Below are 26,977 nucleotides of genomic sequence, written 5' to 3'. Positions count from 1 at the left end.
CACTCAACCGACAGGATTTCATGTTGTCTTCTTTACAGCGTTTTTAAGAGCAATAGCAGACAGTGAAATGGCAGACCGTTTTCTCCTGGTGGCTGACGAGCGCTGAGGTATCTGCCCCTAGGAACCATTTCGGATCCGCTATTCCAAGCTCTATCAGAAGGAACTGTTTACTGACCGAAGACACCCACGTGTGACTGGAAAAGCCGTTTCCTTAACAGCCACTCTAATACTTTTGGATCTAATTAGAGCACCTCATCCTGGGCGGTCCATCTCTTCATAACCAATCGGAATGTTTACAGAGCAGAAACACCAACCCAGGCCCTCCTACATCCAACCCGCCTCCAATCAATCAGGGTAAACTAGGTTTACGATTGGCTCTCACTGCCTCCGGTTTGTAATGCGCTGTAGACTTGAAGCAAGGATGAGAAATCTCAAGAGCTGTATAGAGACCTGAATTAAGTCATACCTTGTAAAATCCTCTGCCGTGTTCAGGCATATCGCCTATTAGGGCGTTTGAGCGTTACTCTGTCACTTGTCCTCATGTTAAAACTTACACAACTTTTTTTTTCTTTAAATCTTTTTATTAGGGTTTTACATTTCAGGTTCCCATGTGGGACGCCAGACAGATCACATGTCAGTCATCACACGTGCAATTGCTACACATCGACTAAAACTTACACAACTTGTGTATGTTTTGGCCAGCGAGGACAGCTCGTCCCATGCGCAGTTTCTGTATCTAGAGTAAGGATAACATGGGTGTCGTATAGTTGCCAAGTTTTTTTTTGCTTGTGTGTGACACATACATGTTTCTACTGTGCTTGTGTGTGCCCTTTCTGTGAGACACTTTAAATAACAGTTTATACATAATTTTGGGACTGTAATGTTTTAGACCCATCCGCCTTGCATCCTTCTCCCCTCTGCCTTGCACCCTTCTCGCCCTCCCCCTTGCACCCTTCTCGCCCTCCCCCTTGCACCCTTCTCGCCCTCCCCCTTGCACCCTTCTCGCCCTCCCCTTGCACCCTTCTCCACCTCCCCCTCTCCCTTGCACCCTTCTCCCCCTCCGCCTTGTACCCTTCTCCCCTCCGCCTTGTACCCTTCTCTACCTGCACCCTTCTCCCCTCTGCCTTGCACCCTTCTCCCCTCTGCCTTGCACCCTTCTCCCCTCTGCCTTGCACCCTTCTCCCCTCTGGCTTGCACCTTTCTTCCCTCTGGCTTGCACCCTTCTCCCCTCTGGCTTGCACCCTTCTCCCCTTCGCCTTGTACCCTTCTCCCCTCCGCCTTGCATCTAGGCATTAGCATAGCCAATAGGTATTGCTTTTGGGACCCTGTAAGTATTTAGTTAAGCAGCATAATATCCTTGGTGCAACAACACCAACTGTTGCATGGCTAAACACTTATAAGGTCCCAAAGGCGAGACCTATTGGCTATACCAATGCTTGTTATAGCTGTACCTAATGTAGTTTATTCGTTTATAACATACGACTGCTGCCAACACTTGATAAATGAAAATGTTAATACACAGATTTAAACAACAAATGGGGAAAACCTTTTTTAATAGTCATTTTTGCATAGTTTAGAGCACATTTCTAATTCTGTAGTAAGTCAGAGGAAAAGGAGGAATTGTAGCAAGTAAGGGGAAAAGGAGGAATTGTAGCAAGTAAGGGGAGGGAGAGGAAAGTTCAAACACAGTACTCTTCTTTCACCATTTCTAAATTCCTGGGGTACCAGGATGGCTAACAGCAGGGATGCGATTAGCTCATACAGCATTCCCCAACGAGGTCTTCAGCCTATGTGAAGCATCTCTCTGGGACAAGAGTGCTCTGATTCTGAGCAATTGCCATGGACCATCTCTGGCATCTGAGGCATTAGGAATACCTTCTTTTATAGGGTAAATTTTAAGCAGCAAATGAGTAGCCTATTTACCTTACTACTTGTTCCCTTGCTTAAAGCAATTTTGTAAGGTTTTGACAAAAACTTTATGAAGACTACATATTTTGCTACATACACAGTTTAAAATAACGTGAACAGCTTGGTAATTTGCATCAGTAATGAACTACAGAATGTGTCCTGTCTTCCTAATAATCAGTAATATGAAATGGGCCATCTACTGTAGAGAACTAAAACAGTTTTCTTTACCTAGAGCCCTGTATTTCTAACAGTGTGCTAATGATGAGTGCTTGGGTCTTGAGACCTATTGTGCCATAATTTACTGGATGACTTCATTAAAATAGTTGAGAACCAATAGGAAATGTTCCTCACTGGGGGCCGTCTACGCTCATCAATTAGGGGAAAGATTTCCGTGGGTTCCCCGCTCCTTGTGCAAGTTGTTGGTTACAAACTCAAACTGGCAGTTTTGAATCAGGCGGTGACCAGGCTGACACTTTTTTTAAAATTTATTTTTTACTATACCTTGCATGTTCTTCAGGGAGCTTCCTTTGACGTTGCATATGAAACATAAGATCTCCTCCATTAACGTAATCAATGACTAGAAATAACCTAAAAATAAGAAATAAAATTAACATAAGCCTCTGTATATAAAAATGTTTGCGTTTCAACATTTCATAAACTAGTACATTTTCTTTGACCATGCAAGTCGTGGAAAATGGGTCGAGATGAAAGTTGAAGCTTTAGTTTAAGAGAATAGGAAAAATATTTATAGAGTAACACTTTACAGGCAAAGTGGCAATGCGGTTTACTTGGTCAGGCAAAAAACTGCAATAAAAGAAATAATGACGTGGTTACTGTTCTAGACGCAAATCGTGGGCCTGCAAGATGCAAACAGTTACAGTCCCAAGAGACATAACAATGAGTTACACAAGTGAGAAGTACACAGTATTTTCAAAGCTCCAAAAATGTTGTGTATAATACCTTTTATCGTTTAACAATCTAGAACATCTCATTCTCAGAGAATAATCAGGAAACACTTTCCAGCACTACTTTAGTGCCAGATATCATGAAGCCCACCAAAGTGTCAGGTGACGTTGCGGGTAGAGGTCTCTTGGTGCATGCCTTTTTCAGGCTACACCATGTTGTATGCTCTCTGCACTGTGCAATGTATGTGAACAAGACACTGCTGTAGTCTGCCAGCGGCGCCTTTGCCTGTAGCCGCAAAGAGACGTAAAAGGACAAGCAAGGGCCAATGCCACCCCTGTTGAAGAGGATGAGGGAAAGCTACAGAAACCGCACATAAACGGGGAAAGACAAAGCCCGCCTACATGGGACATCACTGGATCAGTCAGACTTGATCCCAGAGAATGGAGGAGGAGATCTAACTCTGCTGCCAGTGTCGTAAGTACTGGAGAGGATATGTGATCGGACTTAAAAAGAAAAGCTACAGTCAGTATATCTGCCCAGAGTCTGTGCTTACTGATGTGAAGACGTGAGGCAGGAAACAGGTAAGTATCTCCTTGCAAAGTGTGTCTGAATTCCACTAGCGCTGGGTGGTCAAGCGATGTGCAGGTGTCCTTTATGCTGATGCATCTCTCATTGCAAGGTGGATTGCCCATTTCCTTGAGATTGAAGTGGTTAGCAAACCTCACACTGGTGCAGGCTATCGTCAGAAGGTGGATCAGGCAATCGCTTGAGATTGACGCTGCTTGTATTGGTGCCTGCGGGGCGCAGCATGTCTGGAGAAGGCATCTGAATGGTGCGATCACTGCAATGAGGAAATTCTCTAATTCCCTACACTTTACACTTCCAACAAGGTCCTTTCTATGTACATACTATGAGGGCACACATTTTATTGACTGTTCTGGGCATCATGTCTTTGTGGTGGCACAGCAATGATGAACTCAAGGTGGATTCTGATCAACAGTAGCTGGTGTATTCCTCAGCAGGAACTCGCCTCCAAATTTAAGTAAAGACCTGAGGCAGGTAAGTATCTATTCCTTACTTAGACATCATCTGCATAGATGGAACTTCCTTGACTGCTCTGGAGTAACTACTCTTACCACCTCATGACCACTGAGGCAACCACTTGAGCATCAACATACCATTAACTCATCGTGCCTGGTTGATAAATCCACTTATGATACAGCATGATAAACCCACAAACATGAGAATTAGAACGCTTACCTCTTGGCCTGGGATCTCCACTAGATTGAACAATTAAAGTGTGATTTTTTTAAAGACTCTGAAGAGTCTCCACTATAGAGAAGGGGAAAGAGGAGAGCCAGGGGCCTTATAACAATTGCTGCCTCAATTGTGCCTAAAGGTACAGCAATTTGAGTGAGAAGAAGAAATGCTCATAGCAAGATTTCAGAAATGTGACCTATGTGTTGAAGGAGTTCATCAGGCGGCAAAATGAAGTTTCTTGAACAAGTTTATTATAAAACATTAAGAGCCCATGTCTGGCAGGTGCTTATCCTGTGACTTCCAACAGCAACTGCCTTAGCAGCTAACACTGGAACACGCCGAGCAAGTAGCTGATCATGGAATAACAACTAAACAAAAACAAATCTGTATCAAGGTAACTATGCATTGAGGTAAGAACATGCCCTCTGATAATCGTTTTCATGTTTTTCAATGGTAAATTATCCCATTCAAAGATGGCCACCGCATGTAGCGTGATATCGTCACGGCATCATGTGACCATCAGTGATCAATGTTGTCCAATAGAATAAAGTGTCCCTTTTAAAGGATACAGAACTTTGGAGGGGGCGAGCTGCTAGGCTGATGAGTGCACAAAAGCACACACAGCGCTTAAGCAGCTGATTTTCCAGTCAAGATCCCCAGGCTGCCCGCACGGCTGCAAGAAGCAGCAGGGTTCCCATTGGGGCAATGATCCAAACTCCTCAGCCGACTTCAAAGGGACACTTGTGAAGGTGGCAACACCATCCAGTGTCCAGGAGAAATAATAGAGAGCACAATCAACTATGACGGCGAACAATCCAATCTGAAAATGTTATCATCTTGACCTTGGGCTCCAGGGAAGTGCTCCTTGTACTCCTCGCCGCCAAATGTTAAAGGAGGTTATCAGGAGGCAATATGAAGCTTCTTGAGCATGTTTATTGTAAAACAATGAGGAGCCCATGTCCGACGGGTCCTCGTCCTGTGACCTTCAACAGCAAATGCGTAGCAGCCAACATTGGAACTTTCACAGCGAGTAGCAGAACATGGAACAATGAATAAACAAAATCAATTTTGTAGCAAGGTAAGTATATAATAAAGTAACAACAAGGTCTAAAGAAATAAACGACTTCTGACATAGACCACATCTTCTTGTCATTTAACAAAAAAGCATACAAATTTCACAGCAGTGCTAATGAAGATAAAAGTCTTTATATGTTATTGACAGGGATATTTTGCGGGATGTTTCACCGTTTTGATTAACTACCAAATGAAGTTTGTTCTAACAAAATTCCTTGCTCTGTCGGAGCTCCTGTTTGAATAGACTCTAACCCAGCTATTTGAGCATTAAGTAGTCTAGTAGTAGAAGAAGTTGGTAAAGATAATGATGAGTCTTCAACCTGTATAAAATAACTACTACAACTCCCTTAATCAAGACTAGAAGGATATAAAACAAGAGCATCTGACATATTTACTTCTCTGGAATTTACGTTCTCTGTAAACCAAGAGGAGGAATTAAGCAATTTATCAACATGTACATCTTTACATTCCATAATTTTCCTGGCTTATTCTGGAAATAGTTTAACTAAAAATCTCCAACTCCTCTACCTCTTTTTATTTAACAGAGAGCCTTTGGAAACCTTAATGACCTGAATAGGTGATGATAAATGGTTACCACTTTTTTGACTCTGGCTGGATTTTTATTCATCACTCAATGTCCAACTCAAAAAATCTCTTCCTTTACCTTGTGTTTATTGCAAAATAAACTTTTTTGCAGAGATTGATGAAATGCAACACTTTTGGCAACTTCCCTGCTGTCGGTACAGAAACAACAGACTTTGGAATCAAACTTTTAACCCAGTCTGGACAAGCAGTAGATCTGGGGTCTCTTTTTAGCAAAAGACGAAATTGAGATATGCCTTTTGTCAAAAATGACCACAATTTTTGCCTCAAAATACCTTCCGCCAGAACTCTCATGCCAATGCTGATTGAATTTTCTCCTTCAAAAAAGTATTCATCCTCTCAACTAATTTGTGGACGTCGGAAAATATAGTGACACTTCCAAATGTTTTATGTGGTTTAAAGTAATAGAATTCTTCATTTGTGCAGAAGTAAAATATGTTCCGTTATCTGTCACAAACTCTTTGGGTGGACCTTCAATACCAAAACTTTTACTCAAGAAGTTTATCACATACATGGTCGTAGGTGCTGAAGTAAAATCAAAGTAATCCCATTTGGAATAGTAATCAATTAGCACTAAAAGGTAGTTTTCATCACAAGTAAACAAGTAAAACGGCCTAGCAAAATCCACATAAATTACACCATGCTTCATCTGTCAATGGTACAAAGTGTCCTGGAGTCTGACATGTCTTGCAATGTTTATCCGACATGAAACAGGTGTTAGAGTTAGCTATCCACCTAGACATCTGAACACTTAAAGAGGGCCACCCAAAAAGTTGTTTCAAATTTCTGCAAGTTCCACCAACCCAAGATTCCCTTCATAGGCAGCTTTGATAAGCATCTCATGATGGGACACAGGGTGTACACAGATATCATTACGCATAAGAATACCTTTTAGGATGGACAGTTCACTACCAACTTGTTAATACGATTTGAGAGACAAGACTAGTGATTTCTCTTTGGCTCAACCCTTTTTGACAAATCCCATGGCTGCACAAAGCATTTCATTCTTTCTTTATCGCAGACAACCACTCTTCATTAATTAATATGCCAGTGGAATCTAAAACATCTTCAACTAAAGCTACAACACACTCAACATAATCTGAATATTCCTCTTCGGAAGATGCCTGTTGCGGCATTCTCGACAGTCATCCCTTTGGTTTCTCCGTCCCGAAATATATTCGATGGTAAAACTAAATTCTTGTAACCGGGACAGTAGTCTTAACGAGTCTAGCAAAAGCCTTACCAGATACATTATCATTCAACAATTGAATAAGTGGTTTGCAGTCAGTCACAATTTCAAAGTTTGTCCACCGCAGGAACGTTTTACATTTCTGCACCACCCAAGAACAAGCCAATGCCTTATTCAATTGTGCTAGGACTTACTCCTGCTTGCTTCAAGCATCTTGAAGCAATCACTACTGTTTGTTCTCTACCACACTCCCACTGGGATAGAACAACACCTAATCCAAATTGACTGGCATTCACGTAATATAACATTTATTACCTGCCGTAAATGGTGAAAATGCCAGTGTATAAACAATCAATTGCTTAGTTTTTTCATAGGCGTCACTCACAGGTATGCTCCACATACATTTTACTCCTTTTTAAAAAAAAAGATTACCCAGTAGTTAGACAACCTGGGCGTTACCAAGAATTAATCTCAAATGAAATTCACTCATGCCCAAAAATGGCCTAATTGCAACTTTGTCTTTAGGTGGGTGTAACTTCTAAATTGGCTAGTATGTGTGAAATTTAGGTTTGATGCATAAAGAGGTGATACGATTTTCGAAATAATCTAGCTCGCTGGTTGAAAACGGACACTTCTCACGCCTCAGGGTAATGCCATTATTTCCGAAAACGTCCAAGACTTCTATCAGTTTGTGATTGCGCTCAGGAACGGTTTCTGAAAATATCAGAACATCGTCCTGATAAGCCTGAACACCATTAATTTTTGCCAAAATGTTGCCAGTGAGCTTTTGAAACACTCGCAGCGGAAGCTAAACCAAAAGGTTGTCTTAAAACTTTGTATGCAACAACCAGCATTACAAAAGTTGTTAAATCCTGTGAGTCTGCAGCATGTGGTATTTGATGATATGGTGAGCTAAGATCTGACAGGGAGAACATTTTAGCATTGACAATATTGGCAAATAGATCTGGAATGTTTGGCAGGTGGTGACCGTCTATTATGATGTGTTTATTAACACCTTCAGCGCGGCGCGAATTCTCGAGCTGTGCTGAAGGTTCTAATGAGCCAACGGGCTCATGACGGAACGGTTCCGTCATGAGCACAGCTCAACCGATGCTCATGACGGAACCGTTCTGTCATGAGCATCGACGGGGTTAAGTGTGCGGAAGTCTGCAGACACGCAAATATCTCCTGCATTTTTTTTTGGGCACAACAACATTTGGACTGACCCACTCTGAGGAGCCAGTGGTGGTAATGAATAAGTTACTTGCCTTTGGTAACACTTTATCTGGTAGAAACTCTATCTAGCCGCAGATTCCTTACTGTAGAATTGTCCCAAGGTGTCCGTTTGGATACTTAAATGTTTTAGTGAGCAGTACCCTTGCACACTAGTAAGTGGAGTCGATCAGTTCTACATGGTGTCATCGCAGTTGTCCGCACTGGATGGGAAGTGACCAGTGCATATATAGGCGCCACCCTAGCGCGCTGACATCAGCTTATTTTTTCAACTTTCCACGCCTGGGGTGAAGAGCCATAAAGAACACTGTCTGCTGTCATGGAAAAGTAGGGCCTTGAAAGGGGTAAGCCCTGTCCCTAGCAATGTGTTCACAGAGTGGTGAGGATTGGTAAGTAGGTAAGGAATCTGAAGATAGACAAGAGTCTCTACCACATAAGCTGTTACCATAGGTAAGTAACATATGCATCTGATTAGAGACTTCTAGCCACAGATTCCTTACCTAAGAATAGATACCCACGCAATACCTCCCCGGAGGTGACTCTGCAAAACAATTTCAATTTTTTTTTTTATACCAAAAAGTCCTGCAGGACCAAACAGGCAAAGTGTATGTCTTGAAGGGTCCTAGTGCCCCGGCAGTAGCGTTTTGGGTACACATGCAGAGAATCCCATGTTGCTGCTAGGCAGATGTCCAGGACCGGGACTCCACGTCCCAACGCAGTGGTCTCAGCCTGGACTCTGGAGCAATGAGCATGCAAGCCCTCAGTGGTTTGCTTTTTGGCCAGTGTATAGCAGATTTTAATGCAGAGCATGATTCGTCGGGAGCTGGTCCATTTCTTCATGGCCTTTCCCTTCTTTACTCTGATATACCTCACAAAGAGTTGGTTGTCTCTGAGGAACTCTCGTGCTGTCAAGATAGAACGATAACGCTCTTTTTGGATCAAGTCATTGAAGTCACTACTCTTCCTTAGAGCGATGTAATGGAGCGTAAAAGTAGGCAGAGTGATGGGCTGGCTACATTAAAGGGAGTGATGACTTTCGGTAGAAAGGAAGCTCTAGTCCGTAGAACAAGCTTGTCTGGGTATATGTTCAGGTATGGAGGCTTGGATGACGAAGCCTGAAGCTCACAGACCTTTCGGGCAAATATTATCACCACCAGGGAGGCAGCCTTGATGGTAAGGAGCCTGAGAGGATAGTTGTGCAAGAGCTCAAAGGGAGCGCACATATGGAACATCAGGACAAGATTATTGTCCCACTGTGGCCTGCTAAAGGGAGTAGGAGGGAACATATGTTGCAAACCTTTCAAGAACCAAAGAAAGGCTGAGATACTAGAAAGATAACGCTTTAGGGTGCCCAGAGCCCTGCTGGGCAAGGGAAAGAATAAAGAGAAGAATCTAAGAAAGGGGAACAGAAAGTGAGTCAACTAGCTTTTCTGCACACAATACCAAAAACGTACCCCAATGGCAGGCGTATACCATTTCGGATGAGGGACACCTGGCTGCCAGAATAACATTGTAGACTTCAGGCGGAAGGTCGAAAGCTGTCAACTGTTACAGTTCAATTTCCACGCAGAAAGTCAGAGGCAGGTTGAGTTGGGGAGCCGTCGGGAATGCGGTCTGGGAGTTAGAGGACTGGATGACCAGGCCCTCGGTGGTGGGGTGGGTGGACAGGAAGCAAGGGTCGCCCGGAGCCGGGCGGTGGCGTCTGGCCACGTTCCTATCTACAGGCTGACCTGTAGCGGGCTTGGACCAAGTGCCCAGAAGAACGTCAGACAAGGCCTCATTAAACGGCAGCAGAGGCTCGGCCGAGCTTGCCTGCGGTTTAAGGACCTCAGTGAGGAGGTTAGTCCTCACAGCCCCGATGGGGTGCTCCAGGCCCAAGGCCTTGGCCGCCCGTGTCAGCACCACACTATAGGCAGCCCCCTCCTCCGTAGCCACGGTAGGAGGGGAGACAAAACCAGTGTCTGGCGAGATGTCCAGACCACTGGCCTCCCCTAGCTCACCTATCCAGTCCTGATAAGACTGGCACTCCTGTGCCAGAGGGTCCTCAGACCCCTCCCAATCCCCCTCGCCACCCATATCCAGAAACTCAGGCCCAAAGGATGCGGCCGGGTATTAGAAGTAGAAATCTACCATCAGCGTTGAGAGCGGCGGCGAGCGGCGCCGGACCCGAATCGAGGGAGGGATCAGGGACGGCACCGCCCGGAGGTGACACCCCGGTGGCCGGCATCGGCGAGGTCGCAAGGTCGACCGGCGACGACCCAGAACCGGATCCTGTGGCACCGGGACCGAAGTCACCGGCGGCGCCGGGACCGAAGCACCCGACCCGCTGGGGCCCCCAGTCGGGCCGCTGGGCTCGAAGACGCCGCAGAGCCCGAGGGAGGAGTGAGCGACCTCATGGCCGTAAGGAAGGCCTCGATCTCCTCCAGCGGCGCGTTCTGCCCAGGGACAGACAGGTATGAAGCAGGCCGCGACGCCTGCGGCTCTGGCAGAGCCGCAAGGGCGGTGTCGCCCGAACCCCCGGCCGCATCGCGCGAGCGTCGGGGGGAGTTGGAAGAGCTATGACGTCTCCTCGACTTCTTGTGCTTACCTGAGGGCTTCGAGCCCAAAGACCGAGGACGACTCCCGCAGCTATGGTGGCTCCGACCCCGCGACCGGTCCCTTGACCTCCTTGCGAACCGGGACCTCGAGCGGCGCGAGGCCGACTGCCGGAGCTCGAGTTGCTTGCGGGACCGCTCCCGTCTAGCTTTAGACGTCAGGGCCCGGCAGTCGGAGCAGGCCTTGTCGTCGTGGTCGAGGCCCAGGCAACGAAGACACCGGCGGTGGGGGTCGGTAACCGACATCAGTCGGTCGCAGTCGGCGCAGGGTTTGAACCCGGGCATCCCTACCGGCACCGTCGGAGTCGTTAGACTTCGAAAAAGGATCAAAAATGATCGAAAAAGTTTAGTCAAAAATTTACTAAGGGTACCACTTTTTCCGGATCGGCGCTTGCTGGCGCGGAAAAAATAATTTCTGACCTCAGCGCGCAAGGGCGGCGTCTAAGTACTCCGGCAACGTCATCCCTGCGCCAACGACGCCGCCGACGGACGCGGAACCGCAGATGACGCCTACCGACGCGCAGGGGTACAGCTACGCAAAAGTTTCCGGATCCAGTTTGACGCCTGGGGATATTCTAAGGTAAGGAATATAATACTAACCTGTTTCTTTCAGATCCATGGGGCAAGTAATTTGAAGAACTGAGTTGGGAAGGGGCCACCCTCCTCTTCACAAGCCATATAACAGGGCAGCAAGCCATCTAACAGATAGACCAATGTCAGCCATGTATTCCATGAGTGCAACCTGAGGAGATAAATCTATCTAGATTTCAAGGATATCTTCAATAATAGATTTCACCTTGCACTAAAATAAGGCGATGACACAGCAGTCCCAGGCTAGGTACAAAATCCCACTCTATTGTGGGAACAGCATTGATTCTCTGAGCAGACAGTTGAGTCTATCCTACTTAAGGAGAGGAATAAATTAGTTGTATTTTCTCCTGAGGGTAGCCGAAGGGGAAACAGTGCTGTCAAGAGCCTTCGGCTTGGTAAAACATTGGACAATTCTAAAAACTTCTTTGGCTGAGTTATCAGACAGTTTAATTTGGTTTGCATAGTAGTCCCTAATGGTGTTGTGCTTCAGCCCGTGAATTTATTTTAGAGCTGCTCTATAGGAGCATTCAGCCGCCGGATTGTAAGCTTTACGCCAAGCACATTCCAGTTACTTGCATAAACTTTTCTATGTCAAATAATCAAAATGAGGATGGATCACTTGTCCTGCTTTAACCTGGGTATGCAGGTAGCGTACTGATATGTCTTAATTAAAAAACCCTCATGCACGTGTCAGATCTAGGGTGGGAGCGGTATATCTTGATTCTCCGCTTCTTAGGCACGTGTGTGCATGATCATCAGGTTAGTAGTTATGCATCCTCCAGCCGGAGGGTTACCCCTGGTTACCGCAGTAGTGATCAGTGATGGGTTGGGTATGTCAAGGTGATTAACCCGTTAAGCGCGCCGCAAATTCCGCCCCAGTGCGGACGTTCCATTGCGCTAACGGGATCTGGACGTTCAACGGTCGTGCGCAGCACTAGCGAGGTAGTGCACGCGACGACCGTTGAACGTTCGCAGCACTGAACGGGTTAAAATAGGCTTGTGCAACCAGATAAGTGTGTACTGAGATGAGTTAAGTATCTCATACACTGAGGATCATTATTTACAAAAAGAGGTCGACATGTTTCAGTCCTTGTTCGCCTGGTAGGGTCGGATGGGCTTTCTTCAGGACCAAGTGAAGTGAGTGTAGAGACCAAGGGCGTCCCTGTGCATGTGAATTTCTTCGAACAGGACTGTGTGTTCATGTGAAGGAATGAGAGAATTAATATATTAATCCTTCTCTTAGATAGGTCTCGTAGGTACCTGTAATACATAAATAACAAACATATATAGGGGTGGGGTAGTGGGGTGATAATTGTAGGACAGCCAGCCATCTAACAGATAGACCAATGTCAGCCATGTATTCCATGAGTGCAACCTGAGGAGATAAATCTATCTAGATTTCAAGGATATCTTCAATAATAGATTTCACCTTGCACTAAAATAAGGCGATGACACAGCAGTCCCAGGCTAGGTACAAAATCCCACTCTATTGTGGGAACAGCATTGATTCTCTGAGCAGACAGTTGGGTCTATCCTACTTAAGGAGAGGAATAAATTAGTTGTATTTTCTCCTGAGGGTAGCCGAAGGGGAAACAGTGCTGTCAAGAGCCTTCGGCTTGGTAAAACATTGGACAATTCTAAAAACTTCTTGGCTGAATTATCAGACAGTTTAATTTGGTTTGCATAGTAGTCCCTAATGGTGTTGTGCTTCTCATGCATGACATCAGCAAGGGCTTCAATGAGAGGGAGAAGTGGTTCAGAGGGTGTCACTCCTTGCTGAAGCACCTCCACCAAGAAATGTGTCTCGACTGTCACTAAGGCTAAGGTCCAGCACCTTGGCCACCCTCCTCACCACCACTGCAAAGGACGCTCAGAATAGGGCCGACGCCACTAGGAGCATCGGCATCAAGGCCTGTGCTGAGGAAAGGTACAGTGGTATGACCGGCACCAGTCCATATCCATCTGAGGATCCAAGGGGACAGACTTGTGCCGGAGCCTCCGGCATGGAACCAGTAGGGGCTTTTTCCTGAGCCCATGGGACCAGAAAGTGCGCCGCAAGGGAGCGAGCCGCTCAAATATGAGGCGGATGGCCTCATAAAACTCATGGATTTGATCGGGTGCATGGCACTGCAATAGGCTCAGGTCTTCGCTTTGCTGTTGCATTCCAAGCACCAGAGATATTGAATGTATGGGTTCGTCATCAACATCTGGCACCGCAGGGCTTAAAGCCGGTCTTTCTATTGGACATCCATGCCACACCAGGAGAAGAACCCTCAAAAAAGCTTTGACAAAACATCTAAAAAGCATGATCAAAAAATGACTGAAGGGGTAGCTCTCTCCGGATCTGCACTGACTGGTGCATTAAGAAAATAACTGGCATCAGTGGGCTGAGGTGGCACCTATCTAGTCTGGGTGTCTCCATCTAAGCCAAGCGGAGCCTACTGACGCCACCTGCCAGTGTGCAGGGGTACTGCTCACTAAATATTTTTCGGATCCATTCCGACCCCCGAGGATAATTCAAAGGTAAGGAATCTGTGGCTAGAAGTCCCTATCAGATAACGCCCTCTTCAGAAAGTTCGTCCAATAACGTATTTACATTTTATCTAAAACTTAATGGTACATGTCTAACTCTGTGAACCACAGGGACAGCATTTTGTTTGAGTTTTATCACGTGCCGAAACTTGTTAATATTATATTTTTTACATTAAAAACCTCTGGGTATTTTTCTAATATCGTATCCATTTCACTGTCAACTTCATTATCAAGTGGAGCAATGGAAGTATCATTAAGTTGAACCAGGTCGTAAGAACCAGGAACAAGTTTTAAACTCATCTATGCACGATCTTGCCAACCAACATTATTTTTCCCTTTGAAAGCCACATACACCTTATTCAAAAAAGATCTACAAAGACACTTTACATCATCCAAAAAGTACCCCGCCATCTCAATGTCTTGAGCTCCATAGGCCTTGGGAAGAATATCTGTAGGTTGAAGAGATTTGTTTTCAGACCACCATTTGGTTGTATAAAACGACAGAAATAATTGAAAAAGGCACTCCAGAGTCAGCCAGGATACTTAAAATTAAATTGCCAATTTTAACTTCACATAAAGGACATTTGACTCTTTTAGTTAATGGTGTCTCAGCATCAACTGTGAAAATCTATTTTGCTAAATCATGCACGCAGTCATTATTCGCAACCACACTGCTCACTTGAATAACTCTTTTCCTACCTCTGCCACATGCTTTGAAAAGTACCCTAATTATTATATTTCTTGAATCATTTACCTAATGCGGGACAAACAGGATTGTTGCTCAAATGTGTTTTCGATCCACATTTGAAGCATACTGTACTTTTTCTAAAGACTTATTTACCTGTCCTAAAAAGAAACTGCATTAACAAATTCTGTACTATGCATTGAATTAACCAAAGAAAAAGGGGTATAATTTGTAATACATTTGCTAGAAACTATGGCAGGCTCAACGCCTGTTGCTCTATCTACAACTTCGGAAAGGCTTGGACCCCCGCAACTAAGTAAGTGTTCCTGAATTTCTTTTTGAATAGAAACGGTGTACAAATTGGTCTCTGATGTAACTATCCAATGATGAGCCAAAATTGCATGTTGACGCCAAATTCCTTAATGCCAAAATTTACTCGGTCTCATCTTGATTTTATTTATACTTGAAGAAGCTGCATCTCGCCAATAACACACTAGTTTACTCCATAAAATTGGTGGACAAACTGGTAATACTTTTAGTATATACCCTGTTATTAAAATCACCAGGAGGTATACGTCCAAGTTATTAAAATCACCAGAAGGAGGGTCAAACACTATTTATCAAAAATGTGTTGTCCCTCTTAACCCAAGTTACTAAAAAGGAAAGCAACTTTTCTTTCGGTTTGAACTTCTCAGCGTCTATTGACACTAAAAAGTTCTCAAAAGAACGGAATCATACTTCCCACAAAAATGGTGGTTTGCCAGGATATGCCATAAAAGGAGCTGTTTGTACCAATTGTTGAGAAGAAGCCATTATATAAACTCTAAAATAGGTTGTTTAACCAGTTGGCATAAAATTAAGTTACACACAAGCCTCAAGGTTTGTTAATATCCAAATGGTGAAATAACCAGACTGTGAAGAGAAGGCCTCCAATTAACTGAAAATGTGAGGCAAAATGCTTTAAAACTAAATTACAATACCCTACAATAAACTTTTTCATGTGTTTCAATAGGAAATTATCCCCCTCAAAGATGGCTGCAAGTGTAGCGTGATGTCACTGCATCGTGTGACCGTGATCAGTTTTGTCCAATAGAATAAAGTGTCCCTTTTGAATGATACAGAACTCTGTAAGGAGCGAGCTGCTAATCTGAAGAGGGCACCTGATATTCACGGGCAGTGCTCGAGCAACTGATTTGCCAGACAAGACCCTCCCATCCTCAGGCTGCCCGCGCAGCTCCAAGCACGGCTCCCAATGGAGTGACGATTCAAACTCCTCTGCCAACTTCAAAGTGGCAGTCACGAATGCGGCAACACCATCCAGTGGTCAGGAGAAAGAACAGCAAGTCTGATCAATTATAATCATGGGCGGAACACTACACTCGCAGAGTGTGCGTAGTTTGCACACCTACGCGCTACACGAATCGCACGTAACACAGTGCAAACCCACGTAGCGTAGCAGGTATTTTTTGCTCGCTCGCGGTCCTCAATGTCAAGTTGGCGATCGCGAGCGAGCAAAATCAAAAACCTGGTGAGTCTTTTTCATCGTTCGCGATCGGCAACATCAAGTTGCAGATTGCGAGCGTGGATAATAAACCTCCCGGCGAGATTCTCAAAGCAGGTTTCTCATTGCGAGTGGTCGCGTATGCTCGCGACCGCTCGCCATGAGAAACTACCAGTCCGTGTTGAGAAAGCTGCCGCTCAAGTACAATTCTACTTGAGCGGCAGAAAATGACCGCTCGCACTGTGCATGATGCTGTTTGCAATGACTTCACAGTGCGGCTAAGCATCCGGCACTGTGCAATCATTGTGAACAGCATTTACCCTACCTCACTACGCAGTTCGTGTAGCTACGCATAGCGTGCATAGTGCGAAGTGCACTTCGCGTAGCGACGCGTAGCGCTACTACGCGAACAACGCCCAGGGTTAATCAATTACGACTGAACAATCAAACTTGAAAATGTTAAACTTGACAAAGGGCTCAAGGTAAGTGCTCCGAGTACTCCTCCTTTTCAAATGTTGAAAGAGGTAATCAGGAGGCAAAATAAAGTTTCTTGAACAAGTTTTTGTAAAACAATAAGGAGCCCACGTTCTGCAGGTCCTCCCTCCTGCGACATCCAACTGCAACTGCTGGAGCAGCCAACACTGGAACTCACAGAAGGAGTAGCTGAACATGGAACAACGAATAAATAAAAAGAGATTTGTATCAAGGAGTAAGCATACAATAAGGTAAGAACATGTTTAAAACAAATTAAGGACTTGTGACAAACACTATAATCCCACAAAGTTTATCCGCCTCAATGCACAGAGAAATCTGTGACCCTAAAAGTGATGTCTAAGAATATACAATAGCAAGCGTCCCACTTAAATGATAGGCAAGCAAAATGTGTAGCTTCAATAGCCCCTAATGATTTGGTCTAGCATATGGCTAATACTTAGGAATTCGATGGAAGAATGATTTGAAGAAAATTGTTGTGTTTCTAAGGAGATCCAAGGAAAACTCATAACTTATATCACAATATTTTGCCAATGCAATTTCTTCAGTTTCAGGGCAGTCAACGAACAATCAAAGGCCTTTCTGAATGAGCATGGAAGGGACAAGATAAGGTCCTCTGTGTGGAAGGTTAAGCATTATGAACTCCCATAACTACATTTGTCACCTTAATTCAGCAGAAAAATCGAACAGAAATAATTGCCCAGTTGCATGCCTCTTCTTGACCGGCCACGTCCTCTGAAATATCATTAAATATAGCAGAGGTCAATGCTTATCCAGAAACAACTTTTAAAAGGGAGGGATAAAAGATCCCTCACAAAAGCTATTAATTGCCAAAGAAAAAAAAATATGTCAGTCAGTACAGTATGGTGCGGATGATGTCATGCAACAGTGGGCTCAAACATTGCAAGGGACAAAGGAAGCTAAACATGGCCAAACATGCAAACGTGATTAGCACAGTCACTTTGAACATCTCGATTGTTGATAGATGGGCAACGGTAAATGGAGTACAACTATGCCTCTATTAAACAAGATGATAATTCTATTGAAAAGTCTGGGCATGAGCAATGGTGTCAAGTGACCAAAATCAGGCAAAGCAAACTGAGGAGGTGGTAAAGAGTGCCTGCTCAGACAATGTCATTACCCCAAGGCAACACAGATGGGACATAAAAAAACAGAACAGATCTGAAAGAATTCACAGCCACCCACAGAGAATGAATGTCATCTATAAAGGAAACATGGCTTTAAAATGCAGAGTATTTGGGATAAACGGGAAGGATAAAACAGCAAAATTGAGGACAGCAATAGAATGTTTTGAATTTTTGTAAAAGTTGAGTGTGAATATTTAAAATAGGACAAAAGGCCCATCATAATGAACAGAGTAACTTTTGTACACACAGTCACTTAATAAAAAAACCTGAAACGCCTTGAATGGAATTCAGGTTAAATTGGGCTTTCGTTGGCTAGGCCATGTGATAATAAAATGTTCTATGGATTACAAATAAGAGTGTTCACACTAAAAACTTCATTATCCTCATGGGGTACGTAGTGGATTTTATGTTAGTACATCAAGAGAAATAAGGAGAAAAAAGTACAGACATAATTATTCTCATAGATATTACAGTTCAAAGCACCGGTGGCATTCCGCAAGTGGGCCACTGTCACACTTTGTGGGCTACCTGAACTCCTTTTAAATATATGTTGAAATGTGCCCCAAAACATCTGGCAGAGCACTCGATCCAACCAGTTTCTAGCGGCCCTCCCATCCCCACTTTCTTCCTTTCACTTTTCACACTGTCATTGTAGCCACGTAATGCCTGAATGATGATCCCTAACTAAGACGAAACCGGTCTAAGTTGGTTTCTGTTTCGGGGGGGGGTGGGGGGGGGGAGGGGGGTGCTGACCTGACTATTTGGGCTGGACTGCTTCCACTGGAGCAGGGTCAAGACTGTTTTGCATATGCCTAAATGCAAACTGAGTGTCGCATGGTGTGCGAAATTACGACGGATTGGGATATGCCCGGGTTAATTAGCAGTGGCTGAGATAAATTCAAACATTCCATCCATCACTTCTTGTATACCTAGGAACATCTAAGTCAGGAAAAACACAGGGCGAGATTAAGGTAGTTCATGGTATGTATGAAGATGGAACTGTGAATGAGGGACTGCAGAGAATCAATGCGCATCTATCAGACCCTAAGCAGACGCTCGGAAGGCAGAACACACATTTTGAGGTTCTCTCAAACAATTCAAGAGTCAAAGAAGCTGAGAATATGAATTAAGACCACACAGTGACTAATTAATGATCATATAAATGTCAGAAGAGATTCAAAATTAAGTGGCTTGAATTGTCAATTTAAAGAAGCTTACTATGGACAAAGAGGCAGACTGATAATGACACGGGGAGGTGACTGGGGAGAAGTAACGCAGGCCTGCACAGTGCCATATTTTTAAAGTGGGGTTCATTAATGTGCCTAGAGAATTAAAAAACCTACTTACCGACTCGTCGTTTGGAAGCAGGAATGTAAACCAACAAGGAATGGATTGCTTGAGGCTTGTTCAAATACATGTTTCTCCGTTTGTACCCAATCAATATCCTGCAAAAAAAACAATAACCAATTTCTATTTTCAGATCCTTTTGTTCACCTTAGAAGTTTTGAATGCCTAAGAAGATAAATATAAACATTTATGCACACCCTTTGCAGAACAGTGATACACAGAAACATCTTAATAATTGATCCTTCTCTAGCGAAGAGCATGAAAGGATTGTGACTTGAAAGTGTTAGATAGTGGAGGTCCAAAAGACTGGTATATAAAAACAGTGTGAGAAGACTGCAATAAAACCCCATGTTAATATCAACAAGTTCTAAGTAGATTTTCATATACAAACTTACACCTATTTGCTGCCACACTATGTTGACATCTTACAAAAAGATAACATTAGTCTGCTGGGCACTCACGGGTGCTGGATCTATAAGTCCTCTTCAGTAACTCTGCTGTGTATGTCACAGAAGGCAGAAAATCGATTTTTTCTTGTTGACATTACAGTGGTTTCTTTGTTTTAATCTTTTTATGTAGCAGTACAAACCATGCACATATGTTACAGCCCTATGCATCAGCGCACCTGCAGCTAAAGGAGGCGAGCAGAAAGAGACAGTGAAGACAAATCACAGACACGAAATATCACCCCCAGTAATGCTACACCCCATTCCGCTATCCTTTCCCAGTCAGGTAGCCTTGCTATGCTACACAGAGTGGGATAAAATGTTAGGATGGCATGTGCCCACAAGCTTCTCAACATTAGAGCAATAGAAATATTACCAAGAAGTCAGCACAGGATCAGCTCTTGATCTCTTCGCTGAACTGTAAAGCAGGTTTCACTGTATCAAATTTAACAAATGATTTTCGTCTATGGTTGGTCATCATCAAATGAACTGGTAGGGCCACCAAGTCCCTAAGTCCCCTTGGAAGAAAGCCCTTCTTGACATCAAGAAAGGCCTTCTCTCTGGGGTTGGGTGCTCTACTCTTTTTGCATACAGGCCCATGCAAAACCCTGTCATAAAAAATAGCTGCTGAACATCTTTCACAGGAGTGTGATCAGCGACATCCCATCAACTAATTCTATATTATGAATTTAAGTCCAAGGCAGAAGGTGGTGGGACCCTTATTTTTCCACCACTACTGGTCTGACATGCATAAGGAAAAGTTGTTACAATTTTTGTAAATGCTTCAACATTATGGGAATAGTCATTTTCTACAGCGAAAGGATTGCAAAAAAAACACTTTCTGGCTTATAGGGAGTCTCTATTTACAAAACTGATATCTGCCAGTGAACATTACCTCACCAAGGGGAATTGAATCCTTACATTCTGACCTTCGCTGATCCAGAATGCAAGCCACTCTGTTAAATGCCTAGCCTACTCATTTGCATAGTTTGAACAAAAAACTGTCCAGCACAGTATTGTATTCTCTACTATACAATACAGTACAGTACAGGATCAAAATTCAGTACACTATTCTCATTTGAAGGACTAACCCGAAAATCTAACAACATGCCTGACTTTTAGTAATCTCAAAGAGAACCTCCACAATGTGGATTATTCCTCTGGGAGTACCTAAATTACCCAGGAGTTCTTTTCACAGTGGCTTCCTCTAATCCATGAAGGCAAAATGTGTACTTGTAGTTAGCTGTCAGGAAGCCTGTCTACTACCACTGTGTGTCAAGAGGGGTGAGAAGGTCCATTGGGGATGGATAACTCCATGACTGTTAACATTTGGTCAGCTTCTAAAACAAAAATAAGTACTCTGTGTTCAGGACTGAAGGGGTGGTTGAGTACAAGGTTTTTCCTTTTTTTTACATAGCTCCTTATAACGGGATATGGAACACTCATTATGGATGTACCTCCTGTGTGCTAAGTACCCACCTCTCTGTCACCTTTCTTCTTATTTGACAAAGACCACTGGATGCGTATGCAAGCCAGAGGTGCTTAAATTGTGTTTGGGTAAGAACACAACTAAATTCACATCTCCCATTGAATTGGGAAAAAGGGTCAGACTTACACTTTAGGTCTGTGCCAACATGTTTCAGCAGGCCGCTGGATTTCTCATGTCTTGATTAGGATGAAGTCTACTGTATGCACCTTACCTGAAGGATAGTGATAAATCGAACCTTTTCTGTTCTACAATGGTCTGCTACCAATTCCTATCACGTCTCTCTACATGGTAAAGCACATTTGAAGGGATTACCTTAGGGTACTTAGATACTATCGACCAAGAAGTTGGTTCACTATTTGATCAGGGTGTATTCTGAAACATGACAAACAGAATGGAGCAATGATATACCATCCTTTCTTTCGGCTTTACAGCAGATATGTTACGGTCATCTGAAATCAAAATTGAGTTGCTGAAAGTCATACGCAAACTTGCCAAGTTGGGTATGCACCAAAATGTCAGGCACATCCTGGCAAGCTTCCTATCCACTTGCCACTGTATAATCATATTCTTAACTTGCTCACAGAATTGTTGTTGGGCATAGCCTTATCCCATGATATATAGGATCACTCTGCTGTTCCCTACCAGCCACCTGTTTGTGCTTTTGCACCCAGAAGGCGTCAGCTATCCTAAAAGAATGCAAGTTTATTGAAGAACAGATAGGGAACCTGAACCAACCTCACTGTTCGGAAGATGACCCTCCTTTTGGGTGTGCAGTAGACAGAGGTTAATAGTGCACAACCATCCAAGAATTTAGAAAAAGTGGAGAAATACTGTGGCCAACAAGACGCACTTAGCAAAACCCTCTGGAGCCAGAAATGTGTTGATTGTAATGACATTTACAGAAATCATTCTTATAAACGTTTGGAGAGTAGTTGGCCTAGCCCGGTGCCAAAGATGGCTTGAAAATACCAGCAAATGTAGCTTCCCTTACCAACGAAGGAATGCCAATAGACTGGAAATCTTTAGCTATAAATAGACTTTATTAAGTCTTAAATACCCAGGAATTATAGCTCAAAGCAGCCAGTATATGGAGAACTTGTGCAAAAGGTATATTTGTGCCATGTCATTCAGAAACTGAGCATCCGATACAACAGATAAAGGGGACTCTAGACTGGACTGTGAGCCAACTGAGCAACATTTTCCTGACTCAAATAGAAGACAACTTGCAGCAGCTGGCCTATTTACTTACTCATAACCTGATATCCAGGGCAATCGTTTATCAAGATGAAAATGTAATAGGGCATAAACCACCACAGCTGGTCTTTCATGAGGGACAAATTGTAAAATACTTAACACTTTTAGTTGAAAAAAAGGATGACTTCATTACAACAGTCACCTAAGGGTTCATATAAACAGCTGGGGGTGGTAACAAATGACATGGGTAATCTTAGCATTACTCCTAAGGTGCTTAAGAATGCTTCTTATCTTGAGGAAAGAATTTATAAGAGCCTATCGGCAAGACCAAATTTATATGGATGAATTAACAGCCAACCTACGCCCCTGCAGTGACGAGTGCAGAATAACTTAACAGGCAAATCTAGTTCTAAACAATTTGATCTTTTAACATCAATTTGTCTTCATTGCACCCGGATGATGTACAGAGAGTGTACCCCATTAGGAATGATCAGTACTGTGGCCTCCACCTGCTCAAGATATGGGCCTCTGTATTTTTTCGGCAGAGTGATAAGTTGTAAGCAATACATACACATGAAGTCCTTTTCTAAGTGTTTATTCAGCTGCAGTCCACAGACCATCAGCCCTTGAACCAACTCGGTTCAACTGTCACTTCCAACTCCTTCAGCCCCCCAGTCCCAGAACAGCACATTATGCGGTCATTAATGACCAGTGGAACTTACTTACAGGTTACCCAGCAACAGTAACCAGGTGAACAGCCATGCAGAGTCCTCAGCCTACATACATAGACCATACAACGGAGATTATCAAAACACATGTGAAATGAAGAGTGGAGTCCTCCCTCTCTAGCACTTCCACAATCCAGCAGTCAGACGGACAGTACACAGATATTCCACTGAAGGTTTCTGAGTGTTACCAAAGTGGTACAAGTGAGTATTGTGAAAATGGCTAAAAGAGATGACTCCTACCCTTACATCCATGATGAAAGAAAGAAGGAAGGAATGAATATAGCGAGCATCCTTGGGAAAGATGGACACTAAATGTTTCTGATTGGAGAGCCAATGTTCTGGTACCTCGAACATCAAGTACTTGTAAGTTTAGGACCTGCATTCAATCTCAATCACTTAAAGAGGACCTTCATTTACTTAAGGTGCTAACTGTGGTAATCCAATCCCCCTTTGGGCTGTGAACCTCAAAATACTGCTGCAGGGAAGGTCTCCCTGTAACTCAAAAACACAGCATGTGGGGTGCCCTTGCCCGGGCATTGGTTTTATCCTTATGTTGTTTTATCTATACATTTTTACAAGTTGTCTTACGCGGCCGGCCCGTGGAGGGTTGTAGGCGACATGCTGTGCTACATAGTGGTGTACTTGTTTGCTGGATCACTTCCTATGCTCTTTGTTGCTCGTTTGCAGATTCGCCGGCCCACTGGGTTGTAGGCGCTAGAGTATTGTACTTTCTTATCCAAGTGTACTGTCAATAAAAATCGATTTAATTCTAAAAACACACTACCAGGGAAATCAATGTAGTATTTTTACTGTATGTTTTCAACTGTAGGTTTTCTCTCACAAATATTTTCTTCAAGTTCATTTTCATAATCAATTCGTACAAGGAAAATTATAATTTGCTTAATTTATCTCGACGTGCTTTGGGAAAAAGATTCCCATCACTAGGAGATGTGTATGACTGCCTGTTGCTGCCAATCGGAATACAAACACCCTCATACGCATTTATTTTCTGGTGGTGAACCTGGACACAACATATCAACCATGTAATTTGAAGATACACGTCTGTAAAATTATTCCTACCTTTTGTAATCAAATGTATTCACTTCGTAAGCATGAGTCAGGTAAGGGCAGCTAGTTCACGTAGAATGACAGGTCGTAGGTTTATTGAAGATGTTATAGCTTCGTTTACAAGCTACACAGTACAGTGCCCCACCAGGAGCAGCATCCTCTCTGCTCAGCCCACTCTTTCTTATTGCCAAGCAACCTCCAGTCACTCACCAACATTCCATGACATCACACACTGCTGAACTGAGCAGGTAACAATGGAGGTGTGCCCAGAATGCATCACAAGCATAGCAGATTATAACACTGCCACCCGTAAAACAAGAACTGCCCTCTGATATCCTTCCTTAAGTTTATTTAATATTTGAACAGCGTTGCATTAGTGATTTTTTTTAATGTATTAAGGGAGAACTTGAAACAATATATAGATGCCATATTACAGTGTACATAATATCTATCTATCTGTCCATCCGACAGTAAATTTATAAACGGCACGGAAATGATCAATTCCCAAACAAAATTGCCCCATAAGATTTTTCTATTTGAAAAAACAGGACCAATTGTATTCTTCATTAACATAATGTGTTTCCAAGTTTTCCCAAATCCTTGTTCCGCCATATAAATGCTTTTTGTGCTTTATTCAACTTCACAGTGGTAATTTGGAAATGCAATAGCACTGCAGCATGAATGTGGTGATATCCGTGTGAACAAATACTCTTGAAGCATTCAGAGTAGATTCTTTATCTTTATTGCCAACCCAAAGGATATCAGCATGACTCTCCAGGAGAGTGTAACATCTGCCCTAAACATTCTACACATAGATTTATATAGGTAGAATATGAAACTAACAATTGGAAGTTCTACCTTTTGGATTCTACAAAACATCTGCCTTAAACATTCTACACATAGATTTATATAGGTAGAACATGGAACTAACCAGGGCACAAGTCCTATAAAAAGAAGTGGGGGGGACTGACGATATGCAAATGACCTTATGACATCACGTGCTGAACGTGTCCCGGTGTCTGAAAATTACACCGGGACACGTTCAGCTTATTTCTGTGGGGCCCAGCTTCTTGGCAAGGAGGACGGCGTTCACCCTGTGAAAAGAGTGGGGGGACGCCGTCCAACCCCCGTGTCGAGTCCTGGAACTAACAATTGGAAGTTATACCTTCTGGATTCTACAAAGGATACCAATGAAAGAAAGTGAATATAATTTAAAATATCTTACCATATACTACAATGATGCCACTCAGTGAAGTGACTTTTATAAAAGGGTACAGATCTTCTGAGAAAGCAGGCTTAAGGAGTATCTAATTAGAGCCAGAGCAACCGTTATTTCTAAGATTGCATGCTGGAGGGCTGTATCTCAGAAAGTCGGCCACTTGTGCTAACCACGTCATGCACCAGCCGCATCGCAATGCCGTGTAAGGTGAGGATATGTTTACCACGTGCTAACCTGGTAGCAATCATGAATATATCGAAGAAGGTATCAGATGCAATAAGGAAAGGACGCCATTTTGATAACCCTGTTTGGGCTCCCTCTAAGGCCAAGAGAGCGAAGCGAGCGAGTAACCTTCCCCCAAGAAATTAAATTTGACTTTGAGAATCGTGGCTCGCAGAGCAGAGTGAGATGTAGACATCAATTAATTTAGCCCAATAACAACAGTAGACTGGCTTGTAGGCTGTGGCTTTGCTAAAACCTACTGTGCCTATAAACATTTATATGGGGCAATAGTTTTCTCCTTTCCTGAATGAACTCCAACCTCGCCCGTTGCTGGCGCCAAACAGGCTGCTGCCCCTCCCACCCACCAGCATTCGCTGTGAAGTGTTTGGAAAGCAACGCCCCACTGTGGTTTGTAAAAGCACAAAATAAATAAACACATCCCCAAATTATTCAAATAATTAGACATTGTTTATGATTACACCATGTTATGTGTCAACTGAAATGAAATGCGGTCATGTTTAAACAATCTTCGTAAAAATTGCTACGAAACTGACGTATGGCATTTGTTTAAGAATCTAATGCACATTCAAGAACATATTTGTTTTAATAGGAGAACAGCAAGGCAAGATGGACGAATGAATGTTCAGCGGACGCAAAGGTACTTTCAAAGATTCTACCCTCCCATTATAATGAAACAGTGCCACCAAGTGGTGTGACGGTATTATGCAACTGCATGGAAACGAATCGCTCAGAATCATCAACTTTAAGGATGATTCTGCCCGAAGCATTATGGAGGAAGACGAGTGCAAGGACATGCACTGACTAGAACAAATTAAACGGGTTCGAAAACGTTTTACGTATGTTATAAAAGCACCTCAAGGGGGAATGGACAGCCATACCACCAATCCGGGCAGCGAGTTAAATAATTAACATTAGTAATCCCCGTTCATTGAGTCCTTTCCACGTCGCAAATGCATCTATGAATTCATGACACTTAGTAAATTCGAATCCTGCAATAGTTTACTTGTGTACCCCCGCCCCCAAACTTGCTTCTCCCGACTAGAACCATGTACAATCCAAGCCACCATGGCAGCTGTCTCTCTGCCAACTGGCCTCACGCGGGCTCCTGATGCAAGTATTCCAGTCCATCCATCCCACTGTTTAGAGCGCGCCTTTCTGGCCCTTCATCCACGATCTAAGACTGGACAGCTTCACCAAGCCACCCACGCTGCATCTAGGCCCCCGGGGGGTGGAATGGGTGGGCAAGGCCGAGAAACTGTCACTCCAAATAACGTGATGCGGGAGGCTCTTTACGGCCTCCGAATTTAATCAGCGAATTCCTTCTTTATTGTTTTCAGCACAGTATTTGTATGTTTGACTCCACTAACACCAGTCTTGCAAACGCTAGGAAAATGCTTTCGTTTCTTGCAGTAAAAGCGAACATTTATAGCTGAGCAATTCTCGAGCGCTGCCAGGTGTTTTTACTTCCACATCTCAAGCACTCGGGTCGTCCACTTCCTTACTTCAGTACTTGTCCTCTTGTCTGAT

At 43.6% G+C, this 26,977-nt stretch overlaps 1 protein-coding gene across 2 annotated transcripts in view; it reads right to left on the bottom strand.

The window, feature by feature from the left end:
• Positions 1-26,977, bottom strand: part of PRKCZ (protein kinase C zeta) — a 943,345-nt gene that overhangs the window by 136,772 nt on the left and 779,596 nt on the right. For both annotated transcript variants that reach the window (XM_086921534.1, XM_086921535.1), the window contains 2 exons: positions 19,064-19,161; positions 2,410-2,496 (listed from right to left, as the gene is read on the bottom strand). In XM_086921534.1, coding sequence (XP_086777660.1) covers positions 2,410-2,496; positions 19,064-19,161 — 185 coding nt within the window. The remainder of the gene's footprint in view (positions 1-2,409; positions 2,497-19,063; positions 19,162-26,977) is intronic.

The sequence above is a fragment of the Lissotriton vulgaris genome, chromosome 5, assembly GCF_964263255.1.
Source record: "Lissotriton vulgaris chromosome 5, aLisVul1.2, whole genome shotgun sequence".
Classification (NCBI taxonomy): domain Eukaryota; kingdom Metazoa; phylum Chordata; class Amphibia; order Caudata; family Salamandridae; genus Lissotriton; species Lissotriton vulgaris.
Note: the sequence above shows the minus strand (reverse complement) of the source record. Positions and strands in the feature narration are given on the sequence as shown.